Source organism: Triticum urartu, chromosome 3 (assembly GCF_003073215.2).
Source record: "Triticum urartu cultivar G1812 chromosome 3, Tu2.1, whole genome shotgun sequence".
NCBI classification, from domain to species: Eukaryota; Viridiplantae; Streptophyta; class Magnoliopsida; order Poales; family Poaceae; genus Triticum; species Triticum urartu.
Window position 1 is genome coordinate 22,836,351 of NC_053024.1, and position 12,483 is coordinate 22,848,833.

The window sequence follows — 12,483 nt, forward strand, 5'->3', positions numbered from 1 at the left end:
TTTTCTTCGATCTTCTCCTTTAGCTATTCCTATCTTCTTCTCCTTCTTCTTCTTAATTTTTATCGGGAACGAGGGTGATGAGGATCGCCGAGGGGTTGAGGGTCGGGAACTAGGGTAGAGGGTCGAGGGTCGTTAAGGGGTCAAGGGTCGAGGGTTTCAGGGTCGAGGGTTCGAGGGTTCTATAGGGTCGAGGGATCGAGGGTCGAGGGTTCCAGGGTCGTCTAGGGGTCGAGGGTTCCAGGGTCGTCGAGGGTTCGAGGGGTCGAGAGAGGTTTCCTAGTGTCAAAGTATTGAAGAAATCCATGGCTTCATCATTAGCCGGAAGTAACCAGCGCATGTCGAAGTCCTCCAAAGTTATTTTGGAATGGTGTCCCGGATAGGATAATTTGCCTTTTTGTATGAATTTCAGCAAAGGCCTTCCAAATAACGATATTTGGAAGGTTATTGCTGAACTTTGTACCAAAAAGCGAATTATCCTATCTAGGACTCCGTTCCAAAATAACTTTGGAGAGCTTCGTACCATCATGCACCTGTTACTTTCGCCTAATGATGAAGACATGGTTTTGTTGAATCCTTTGACACTAGGCAACCTCCCGACCCCTCGGCGATCCTCTCGAACATGAGAGGAAGAAGAGGATCGCCGAGGGGTCGAGGGTTCCAGGGTCGTCGAGGGTTCGAGGGGTCGAGGATCGCCGAGGGGTCGAGAGAGAGATTTCCTAGTGTCAAAGTATTGAAGAAATCCATGGCTTCATCATTAGCCGAAAGTAACCAGGGCATGACGAAGTCCTCCAAAGTTATTTTGGAAAGGTGTCCCGGATAGGATAATTTGCCTTTTTGTATGAATTTCAGCAAAGGCCTTCCAAATAACGATATTTGGAAGGTTATTGCTGAACTTTGTACCAAAAAGCGAATTATCCTATCTAGGACTCCGTTCCAAAATAACTTTGGAGAGCTTCGTACAATCATGCACCTGTTACTTTCGCCTAATGATGAAGACATGGTTTTGTTGAATCCTTTGACACTAGGAAACCTCCCGACCCCTCGGCGATCCTCTCGAACATGAGAGGAAGAAGAGGATCGCCGAGGGGCCAAGGGTTCCAGGGTCGTCGAGGGTTCGAGGGGTCGAGGATCGCCGAGGGGTCGAGAGAGAGATTTCCTAGTGTCAAAGTATTGAAGAAATCCATGGCTTCATCATTAGCCAGAAGTAACCAGGGCATGACGAAGTCCTCCAAAGTTATTTTGGAATGGTGTCCCGGATAGGATAATTTGCCTTTTTGTATGAATTTCAGCAAAGGCCTTCCAAATAACGATATTTGGAAGGTTATTGCTGAACTTTGTACCAGAAAGCAAATTATCCTATCTAGGACTCCGTTCCAAAATAACTTTGGAGAGCTTCGTACCATCATGCACCTGTTACTTTCTCCTAATGATGAAGACATGGTTTTGTTGAATCCTTTGACACTAGGCAACCTCCCGACCCCTCGGCGATCCTCTCGAACATGAGAGGAAGAAGAGGATCGCCGAGGGGTCGAGGGTTCCAGGGTCGTCGAGGGTTCGAGGGGTCGAGGATCGCCGAGGGGTCGAGAGAGAGATTTCCTAGTGTCAAAGTATTGAAGAAATCCATGGCTTTATCGGGAACGAGGGTCGTCGAGGGACATAGATGTAGTGTCGTCGTTGTCGATATATATCCCCTCCCGATAGCTTCAACACGTGGGGGGGGGGTCGATATTACCCCCTCCTTGAAGCGTTCTCGAGGCCACCCCAAACCCTTGAAGCATTGTCGAGGCCACCCCAAACCCTAGAGAAGCAGCGTCGAGGCCACTAATTAATATATATGATTCCTTACTATGATTAGGTAGCTAGTTCTACGTTTGCCACTAATATATCCATCTGTCATGTTTGAATAATAATTGCCATGTTGTAAATATTTGTAGAAACTATGGACACCGCCCGAGACGAAGCAAAAGAAGCGTTGTTGAGGGACATAATCGCAGAAGGAAGTGATGTCGTCTCGTTGTTTCTCAACGACACCGATGGTCTGGAAGGAGAGGGTGAAGAAGATGGCTACGGTGACCTAATGTCGGTTCAAGAAGAAGAACATGAGGACGGCTCCGGTGACCCAATGCCGGTGCAAGGAGACCGTGATGACGGCTCCGGTGACCGAACCGAGTACGGCCAGGTATATATATTAGTTAAGCCTGTGCTGACTAGCTGATTGATGCATTCATTGTTTTGGTATGTGCACATATTAATTAAGTCTTTGTTCTTTTTTCTAGCCCTCCGGATCGAGCACAACTTCGGTAAAGAGACGAGGCCTGAAGAAAAAGTTGAGCTCGGATGAAAAGTTTGAGATCATAGAAATCGCGCCCGACGGCCAACCGATTGAACCCATCCGAACGAAGAACACATTTGTTGCTCAGTGCGGGGTTCTGGTTAGGGACAAGATCCCGATAAGCATCCAGCAATGGTTTAAGCCGGCTACAGAAGACCCTGAGGTGTCTTATGTCAATGATATGCAAAAAAATGATCTTTGGACTGAGCTGAAGTCAAATTTCACCCTACCGCCAGAGGATAATCCAGAGAACCCAGTTAAAGAGCAATTAATCAAGTCTTTTGCTCTTAAGAGGATGGCAGAACTATTCAGGAGGTGGAAGAAAGAGCTGAATAAGTTTGTTGTAAATAATGAGACACCAGAATTCAAGGGCAGATATGAGAATATCAGAGATCACTGGCCCGCATTTGTGGCCCACAAGACATCGGAAAAGAGTAAGAAGATGTCGGCGAAAAACAAGCAAAATGCTGCGAAGAAGAAGCTTCACCATCGCACGGGGTCAGGTGGCTACCTCGTAGTCCGGCCTAAGTGGGCCAAGACTGAGAATGATCTGGTTGATAAAGGGATCGAACCAGAGATAATTAACTGGCCAGACCGTTGCTGGACTTGGTTCTTCGGGGCTGGCGGAACCTTGGACCCTGTAACAGGGAAGTGCATTTGGACGAATGATCAAATGGACATACCAGTCAGGAAGCTTAAGCGGTATATCGAAGCAGCGCAGCAAGGGACGTTCTTTCCAGACAGACAGAACGACGAGCTCACAATGGCCCTCGAGAATCCTGAGCACCCTGGACGGACACGAGGCACGCCAGGCTCCATTCCGTGGAAGGTTGGGTTTCCGAACACAGGAGGTTACAAATCCCATGAGAGGAGGACAAAAGTGCAGCAGACCCAAATGCAGGCGCTGCAAGCAAGGGTAGACACGATAGAGGAACGAGAAGCAAATCACAGCAAACGTACTGCCGAAGCTTCCCCCGAAGCTACCCCGCCATCTCAGCGCAGAAGCAGCGTGGCTTCCACCGAGCTGCTTTAGCCGGAGCATGCCTTGACGGCTCCTGCCAGCTATCCCGTGGATGCTATCACGGAGTCTCAAAATTGCCACCTTATGACGCAATGGATGAATTTGAAGGTCAAGGCGGATGTTGGCTCTGTTTATCCTACTGAACTCGGCGCAACTTTTCACTGCCGGCCGATTCCAGAAGGATATGCTAGGGTGATGGTGGATGAAATAACGGAGGGATTTGAGGACCTCCAGCTTGACCACCCTACCGGTGAAGGGGAGACTCGGCTGGGGTCTGCTCTGAAGACTCCATGCCTATGGCGGAAGGAGCTCATCAACCTTCCGAACTGGATGCCTCCGCCTCCTCCTCCTCCTCCGGCGAGTCAGGGCACTCCGCCTCCTCCACCGCCTCCTCCTCCGGCGAGTGACGATCAAGGCCCTCGGCCGGCTCCTTCTCCGGTGCGTGGCGGAAGTCCGCTTGCGCCGGCGCGCCCGAGCAGCCAGCCTCCTCCTTCTCCGCCTCGTCAGCAAGGGCGGAAGAGACCCGCCGCCGCTCCGGCAGCTGCTCCGGCGCGTCGTAGTCCTTCTCCTCCGCCTCGTAAGCAAGTAAAGAAGACAACCGCTCCGTCTGCTCGGCCGGCGTCTAGCAATACAACCAGAGGCGGGAGGACATACAGATTCGGTCCTTCTCTGAAGAGTCCACAAAAGTTACCATATGAGAGGACCCCGGAGGAGAACGCAAAGATCGCGCGAACCGAAGTGGATGACTGGTTTCAAGGGTTGAAAGCAAAGAGACATCCACCTCCAGAGGAGAAGGTAGATCCGGTGAAAGTGAAGCGCACTCTGGCTGCCCTGGCAAAACCACCAAGTCTCCGCCGAAAGGCAACTATGAGCGCATTATTGCAAAGACATGGGCCGAAGCGGAGCGGTCGGGAAGTACAGTCAGTGATCAAAGGCTGAATGAACGACGAGCAGCTGGGAAACAAATTGCCCAGCTCGGCGAACAAGCGAAGCAATCGTGCCCCCCGCTCAAGGTGCCTAGCGACATCGTCGATCCGAGGATGGTGCCCGGTTATGGCAATGTTGACGATTACCTGCCCGACGATGTACATTATGATCCCATGGAGGTGCAGATACACAGATACGAGTACGGGAAGCCTGTCGTCAAAGATGAAAAATCTTTAACAACGATGATGCGAAGATTACATGATTGGTACTTGAAAATCTGCAGAGAGTCTGGGGGGAGGAGTACTTTGTATGCGAGAGTTAAACCGGAGCATGACCTCGTTGGAATTGAATTGTTGCCTATTCCATTTGAGGAGTTCTATCAGTTTTTCAATCAATTGGCCCTCGATAAAACAACGATCACCTGCTACTGTCTATAAGTACTACTACTTCTGTCATTAAGTCTCTCTATATAGCTCATCTCTTTCATTGCATGTATTTATAATTATCCTCACTATATTATGCAGATTGAAGATCGCCGAATTGAAGAAAAGACAAATCGATGATATTGGGTTCGTTAACACATATCTCATAGATGCAACTGAGGTTGAACATCGTCCCGAAGATACCGAGGCCAACTTGCTACGATCATTCAAAAAAAAATGAAAACAAAGATATAATACTCTTTCCTTACAACTTCAAGTGAGTGTTACTGTCTTGTGCATATTCGGTTTCCCTTATATATTAGTCCTGGTTATAGTAATGTAATTGATGAGTTATGCATGCGTGTGCAGTTTCCACTATATTCTCCTAGAGATTAGGCTTGAGCAGGGAGTAGTAAGCGTCTTGGACTCTAAACGAAAAGATCCCCAGGAGTATGCGGACATGACTGAAATCCTCAAGAAGTAAGTTAAATCGATCATTATCCACCATATCAGCAACTTTGTTCATTTCCTGATATCAAGTAATTGTTTTCTTTGTTTGGCAGGGTTTGGAGAAAATTCACCAGAAAAGTTCCGGGACTACCGAAGGAGCTGGAATTTAGACACCCGAAAGTAAGTACTATAGTAGCATGTTCCGCGCATCTCCTAGTGATTCAAGCGCTAGTTTCATCAATACCATTTAGCATTCTTGCTTATCAGTTTGATTGACCTCTATTTCTTGTAAAGTGGTTATGGCAGGAACAAGGGAATGATTTCTGTGGATACTACGTCTGCGAGTCCATCCGCCACACGACCTGTGAGCGGGGCGGGTACTCTGACGAACAATCTGAAGTACGTAAATAACAACATTCACAATTTTATTTTATTACCATCATTTGTGTTGAGTTTCATTCATTCATATATATATGTATTGAGCCCCTTCTTCAAATTAGATGTTTCGGAAGTGGGATGAACTCCTAGCACCAGCTCGCATGCGAGCAATTCAAGAGGAATTGGCAGCATTCTTTCTTGACCACGTGATCGCTGAAGACGGAGAATACTATGTGGACCATGAGTCCGTATGATTATATTTGTAAGAGATAATTATTGTATATATGTAGCCGGTAGTGTCGGATAGATATACGAGAACTTGTTGTTCGACCAATCTCTTGGAGAAGGGGAGGTGGTTGATATCACTTCTCTCTGTATGCATATATGTTCATGACGATCTTCTGTTTCCTTCGAATGCTTACTAGCTAGCTAGCGTGTCTAGTCCTCTCTATACGTATGTATAGTACGTAGCGTCGACCAAGCACGGACATAAGAGAGGACACTTCTCTCTATTAATTATAGCTAGCTGACACAATATACGAAACTCCTAAATTAACCCCCCAAAACCCCCAAACACCCCCCCTTTCAAAAAAAACAAAAACCCCAACCACAGAAATGCTGACGCGTGGATGCCTATTGGTCCCAGTTGGTGCCACCAACCGGGACCAAAGGGTCTCCTGCCTGGGCTCAGCGCACAGGCCACGTGGAGGCCCATCTGTCCCGGTTCTGGATTGAACCGGGACTAAAGGGACAGGGCATTAGTACCGACCCTTTAGTCTCGGTTCCAGAACCGGGACAAAAGGCCCTTACGAACCGGGACAACAGGCCCTTTTTCTACCAGTGTAAGGACACTGATCCAAAGCATCTTGCCACCACATCCTCTAGGCCACACATGATAATGTGTCCTAGCCGAATCTATAATTTATGAAGTAACCCTCATCATGCTATTTCTTAGTGTTTTTATTTGTTGTTTTATATTTTATTAATTAAACCAACCTATTAATAAAGCGTGAGGCATGCTAGTTGCATGTCTTATGTTTACGTTGATAACTTGTCATTTTTGGTGTAGCTTATCTCTATGTAGTTTACAAATTTGCCGGAGATTGCCTTTTCTCACTTTTAATACCTTTGTTTTTCATAATCATCGTACAAGAAGTATGGCTGATAATACTATTTTTTTATTTTTAATCAGGAAAGCAACACTACAAAAGTTCACAAGGAAACAACATATTGACATCATTCCCAAGGAAGGTTGAGTAAATAATATTGCCTGAATCTTGTAACAGTAGAGTAGGGTACAATAAGTGAATTGGCACCCCTAGAAGGGCCACCTACCAACTGTGGCTAGGCGATATACTAGTTTCGACAAATAGTTCATAAAACATAAGCTATACTAATTTTCAAAAGAATAATTGTTAGCCAAAAAGGAAGATAAGTGGGGTGCCAGCCATGGAAAGGCTTCAAGTAACCAAGTTTTGTGAACCTGCCACATGATATATATTTTTCCTAAATGATAACTGCCACCCATCATGTGCATGGCACTCCGGTCCTGACGTTTTCCGATGGAAATTCCAATGATGCAAGGATGGTAAATTCCTGTGACACACGGCAAGTTTCTGTCAGAAATAAACCAAAGCAATAAAATTTCCATGCTTGACAACTACAGTTGCCATCCTTGCGTAACAAAACTTGCCGTCGAAAACCTTGGGAATTGCCATGTGCTCGTACTTGATGTGTGACACGCATCACGGTCCATTTTTTTTGCATGAGGACATGTTAATACTTCTCATGCTTTAGCCATCCGTGATGATGAAGAGTTCCCTGTGCCTCCTAGTCCTATGAAAAACTAATACATTGGTATTTCACAGAGCTTCTTAAAATACTACGTTATGATTGCTCCACTAGGAAGGTCAAAAGAACCAGTTTGGATTTTGACCTTCAAGTATCATATGGGGGCTTTGGATGAGGTGGTGTGTGGAACCCTGGCGGGTGGGGGGTTTAGTTAGGGGGGGGGTAAATGGACGGGTGGATGAGGGACGAACTAGTGGGTTATATAGTGGGCAGTGTTGGGTACCATACATGACCATTCTTTGTAAATAAGTTACACATTTAAAACCTTCATTTATGGTGAGTCCTACCAATAACTATTTCGACCATCCGTAAATAATGAACCAGCAATGGCAGACAATGTTGTTGTAGTGGACGTCCACATAACTACTGAGCTTAGGGAGTAAATAGCATAAAACTACTAGTTTACAGGCTAGGGTTCCAAAAAACTATCACTTTTTAACTTTTCTCAGAAAGCTACCAGTCGCGTGGTTGCTGTTTCAAAAAACCCAAAACGCCCGTGACTAGCGATTGAACCGTTTTTCTGACTGCCCGGATCCACATGTCAGGCCACCTGGCCACGCGCGCTCACGGCGCGGCCATTGACGGCCGTTAGCCCGTGCGGTCCAGTCGGAACGAAAGGAGCTGGTCGGGCCGCACTCTCTCTCAGTCTCCCCCTCCTCTCCCCTCTCCCCCGCAGTGACCTAGGTTGGCGATGGCGGCGGCGCAGCCAAATGCCGTCGGCGGCGAGCTATTGAGCCAAGGCGTCACCGGCCAGGAGGGCGGTGGACATCCAGAGGCGGCCCCAGGGCGAGGCAGCTCGAGCTTCCCGGCGCAGCGGTTGCAGCAGCCATCACCGCCCGCGGCTGAGGTCGATTCGGCGTGCTCAGATCTGGCAGTCCGCGCGGCTAGGGCAGTGGCGAAGTCCATCCACGCGGATCCAGAAGGCGGCCACACTTGGGCTTCCTCCTTTGGTGGAGTGAGGTCAGAAATTTCTGGCACTTCATACCTTTAGTTCAAATTACAAATTTCTGGGTCCTTTAGTTCAATTTGGAACTAGGGTTAGCAATTGTTTGTTCTTGGCATGGTACATTGTTTTATTGGTTAAGTCAGTTCAGAAGAAAGTGCATTTGGTTAGTTCATTTGGTCAGTGCATTCACTGTAATTAGAAGAAAGTTTAGTAATGTTCGGTACATTTGGTCATTGTTTAAAGTTTTAGTGAGTTAAAAATTAATTGTTTGTCAGTTTAATCCTACAGCTTAGATGATGAGATTTGGGACATGAGGCTACATTTTCAAGGAACAGATAACATGGAGAGAAAGTATTCAATTTCTTCAGACATTAGTTATCTGACCATATTAGCATTGGCTGAGTTGGAGGGTTATGGAATGGATGCTTGTCTGACTTATGTAAAGGAAGAGGGAAAGGGCTTGGAGGGGGTGGAGGTCCTGGATAGTGAGGAGGCATTAGAGGACATGCTTGACTGGTTTGTTGATAAGAAGATCTTGAACATCACTGTCAGAAAGCCTACTGATCCAAGCCCAGCAGATGTTAACATGGATCACATCATGCTTGAGGAGCAGATCCCCATTGATCATGTTGGTGAAACTGTTGTTTATAGTGTTTCCCAACAAGGGGTCCTGCATCCACTCCCTAATGCAACTTTGGCAGCAGCAATCCCTGAGGAGCCCTATCTTAACACACAACAGAGTTGTAATTTCAACAAGGGGAAAAATGTTGTGGAAGAAGAAGAAGATGTAGAAGTAGAACATGATGAAGATGAAGACGAGATGGATAAATCCTCTTCAGATTTTGAGTTTTTTAGGGGTGATTACAAAGGGCAGAATATATCATACAAGGCTTGGTGTAGGGGTGAAGATGAGGCAGGCACAGGGACAAGCCATAAGACTAGGGGAGAGGAAGAACCTGCAGATCACTATTGTGGAGCAAACTTAGAACCTTCTAAGTTTTGGGAGGAAGACCAAATCCTTTCTGAACATGAAGAACCCTCAGTTGTACCAGAGAAAGGAGCAAAGAAGCTTAATCCTGTCAGAAATCCAGGCCCAACTAGCAAGTCACACAGCGAGCCTGAACACATCAAGTTTGAAGATTGGGTGCCTGAACCTGATGAATACTGCTTTCCAGGTGATTTTGGTCTTAGTGATGAAGAAGAAGTTCCAAGGTTGCCTTCTGGTAGGAAGAGAAGGTTGAAGAAGAGGAAGGAGAGGAGGTGGTATGATCCATCAGTCCCTGATGCACATGAGCAGTTTGCATTGCATTTGTGCTTCCTAAATATTGTGGAGTTCAGAGAAGCACTAAGAAATTTCCATGTCAGGACACTTAGGAATTTTGAGTATCACAGAAATGAACCAACTAGGGTTATTGCTTGGTGCTCTGATAGAAAGCAAGGTTGTCAGTTTTATATAGTGGCCTCTAGAATAGCAAATGAGTCTACTTTCAGCATCAAGAAGATGAATTTGGATCACACTTGTGGAGCAAGTGGAGAGAGCACCAAAGTTGCAGTAAACTGGGTTGCCAAGGTTTGTGAGGATATCATTAGATCAAACCCTAGAGCTGGTGTTGAGACAATTATGTCATACACAAAGAAAACATTTGGTGTTCATGTGCCTAAAAGCTTGGCATATAGGGCAAGGAGGCAAGTAGTTGAAGTTGTGCAAGGAGATCACAGACTCCAATATCACACACTAAGGGACTATCTACAGTGTGTGTTAGATACTAATCCAGGCAGTAGATGCATAGTGACAACCAAAGAGGACCTAGAAAATCCAGCTCCTACCCCTAGGTTCCACTACATGTTCTACTGCCTTTTTGCATGCAAAGAGGGCTTTCTCAATGGATGCAGGCCATTTATAGGTACCTGATCCTTACACATATATCTAAGATGGTTGCATTCATGTTATTTACAACTAATGTAATCATATTTTCAGGTTTAGATGGTTGCTTCATCAAGCTCAGCACTGGACAGCAAATATTGGCAGCTACTGGTAGGGATGGGAACAACAACATCTTCCCCATTGCATTTGGTGTTGTTGACAAGGAAGACACAGACAGCTGGACATGGTTTCTCACACAGCTGAGAACTGTTATTGGAAGTGGGAACAAGTTTGGCAAGTACACAATTATGTCTGATAGGCAAAAGGTATGTTGAATGCAATCAATGATGTATTCCCTAACTATCATACTTATCCATCATTCTAATCCATCATTAATTCATAATTAACAGGGATTGTTGAATGCAATCAATGATGTATTCCCTGACTCCCCACAGAGGTTCTGTCTTAGACATATATATGCCAACTTTCAATCTGCTGGTTTTAGAGGGGAGGAACTCAAGAAACACTTAGATCAGGCTGCCTATTCCTTCACTAAGAGTGGTCATGAAAAAGGGATGGAAAATTTGAAGAAAGAAAGTTTTGAAGTTTGGCAGTGGTTGTCACAGATACCAGACCATACATGGGCAAGATATAAAATGGATACTGTTTGCAAAACTGACCTAGTTGTTAACAACCTCAGTGAAGTCTTCAACAGAATGATATTGTATGTTAGGAACAAGCCAATCAGGACTATGTTGGAGGGCATAAGAACAAAGTTGATGATCAAGTTTCAGAAAACCAGAGAGAAAATAGAGTCATGTAGATGGGAGATTACACCAACCTACTCAGAAATTTTAGAAGAAGGCAAGAAGTGGGCTAAGTATTGTGATGCATACATGGCAGGTGACTAGTAGCTCTGAGAACACATATTGTGTTAACTTGAACAACCATACATGTGACTGTAGGAGGTGGGACATGACTGCTGTGCCTTGCAGTCATTCCATTGCTGCAATGCAGAAAGTGAAGCTACATCCTGAAGACTTTGTCAATGACTTCTTCAAAAAGCCCATGTACTGTGAAACATACAAGCATATAATTTTCCCAGTTCCAGGACCTGACCAGTGGCCTCATACACCTGGACATGACATATCTCCACTAGTGTTCAAAGAAAAGAAGGGCAAAAAGCAAACTGCCAGGAGGAAAGGTGTATTTGAGGTGCTAGCAAAAAAGGATACCTCAAGAATTGGTATTGTCACATGTAGCAACTGCAAGAAGCAAGGGCATAGGTTCAGCAACTGTGGTGACCCTTTGAAGCCTAAGTTTCAGATGAGGATGAACAAGCACCAGGTCATTTGAGGCCATGTCTCATTTCATTGTCTCTTTTCATTGTTCATTTTCTTACAATGTTTCTTAATTGTGTAGGAAAATAGAGCAAATTACTCTCAAGCTGGTTCTTCTATGGCTACAAATGCTCAGAGGCCTCCAAGAGTACCTGCTGCTACTACACCTGAAGCAAGACCAGCTACAGCAAGAGCTACACCTTCTGCACCTTCACCAGCTCCAGTTGCTAATTCTAGGCCTAGGGCAAGAAAAAGCGCTGCTTCAACTATTCCAGCAGCTACAGCACAAGCACAACCAGCTAAGAGGACCAGGACTAACACTTCTTCTCCTGCTAAGAACACCAGATCATCTACATCTTCTCCAGCAAAGAACACCAGATCTTCAAGTGCCCAGAGAAGAACTTTCATTGCACCAAGGCAATCAAATTCAACTGTTGTCCAGGAGGGGTCAAAGAGGATCAGGAAGCCAAGTGGGAGACTGAAAGACTATTTTTATGCAAGTGATAACTAGCTCTTGGATTTGGGTAACTTGAGTTCATTTGGCATGGTTCATTTGGCATGGTTCTGTTTGTTGAACTACCATGGTTTGTAACTTGAGCTCTTGGATGGATTTGGGTCTACTATGGTCTGTAATAACTACTATGGTTTGTAACTTTATTTTGTTTCAGAGATATTCAGTCAGTTGAACTACCTTGGTTTGTAATAACTACTATGCAGTCTGTTCATTCAGACAAAGATTCCTTTGTTGAATCAGTCAGTACATTTCAGTGAGTGTATCTTCTGTCAGTGAATTCAGTCAGTACATTTCATTGAGAGTAGCATAAATTCATTGAGAGTAGCATAAATACATAGATAGATTGGTCAGAGTAGCATCAAACACCACTTATTACATAGAATAGATCTTACATAGTACACCAACATAGAAAGATAGATAGATAGGTATATAGATGGA

General features: G+C 45.4%; 1 protein-coding gene across 1 annotated transcript; it reads left to right on the plus strand.

Annotated features, from left to right (window-relative positions):
• The first annotated feature begins 10,613 nt into the window (after positions 1–10,613).
• On the plus strand, positions 10,614–12,118 carry LOC125547745. Its single transcript, XM_048711536.1, has 2 exons — positions 10,614–11,538; positions 11,614–12,118. Exons 1-2 carry the CDS (start codon positions 11,080–11,082, stop codon positions 12,040–12,042), a joined length of 888 nt encoding a protein of 295 aa, XP_048567493.1. The 5' UTR covers positions 10,614–11,079; the 3' UTR covers positions 12,043–12,118.
• Positions 12,119–12,483: the final 365 nt, after the last annotated feature.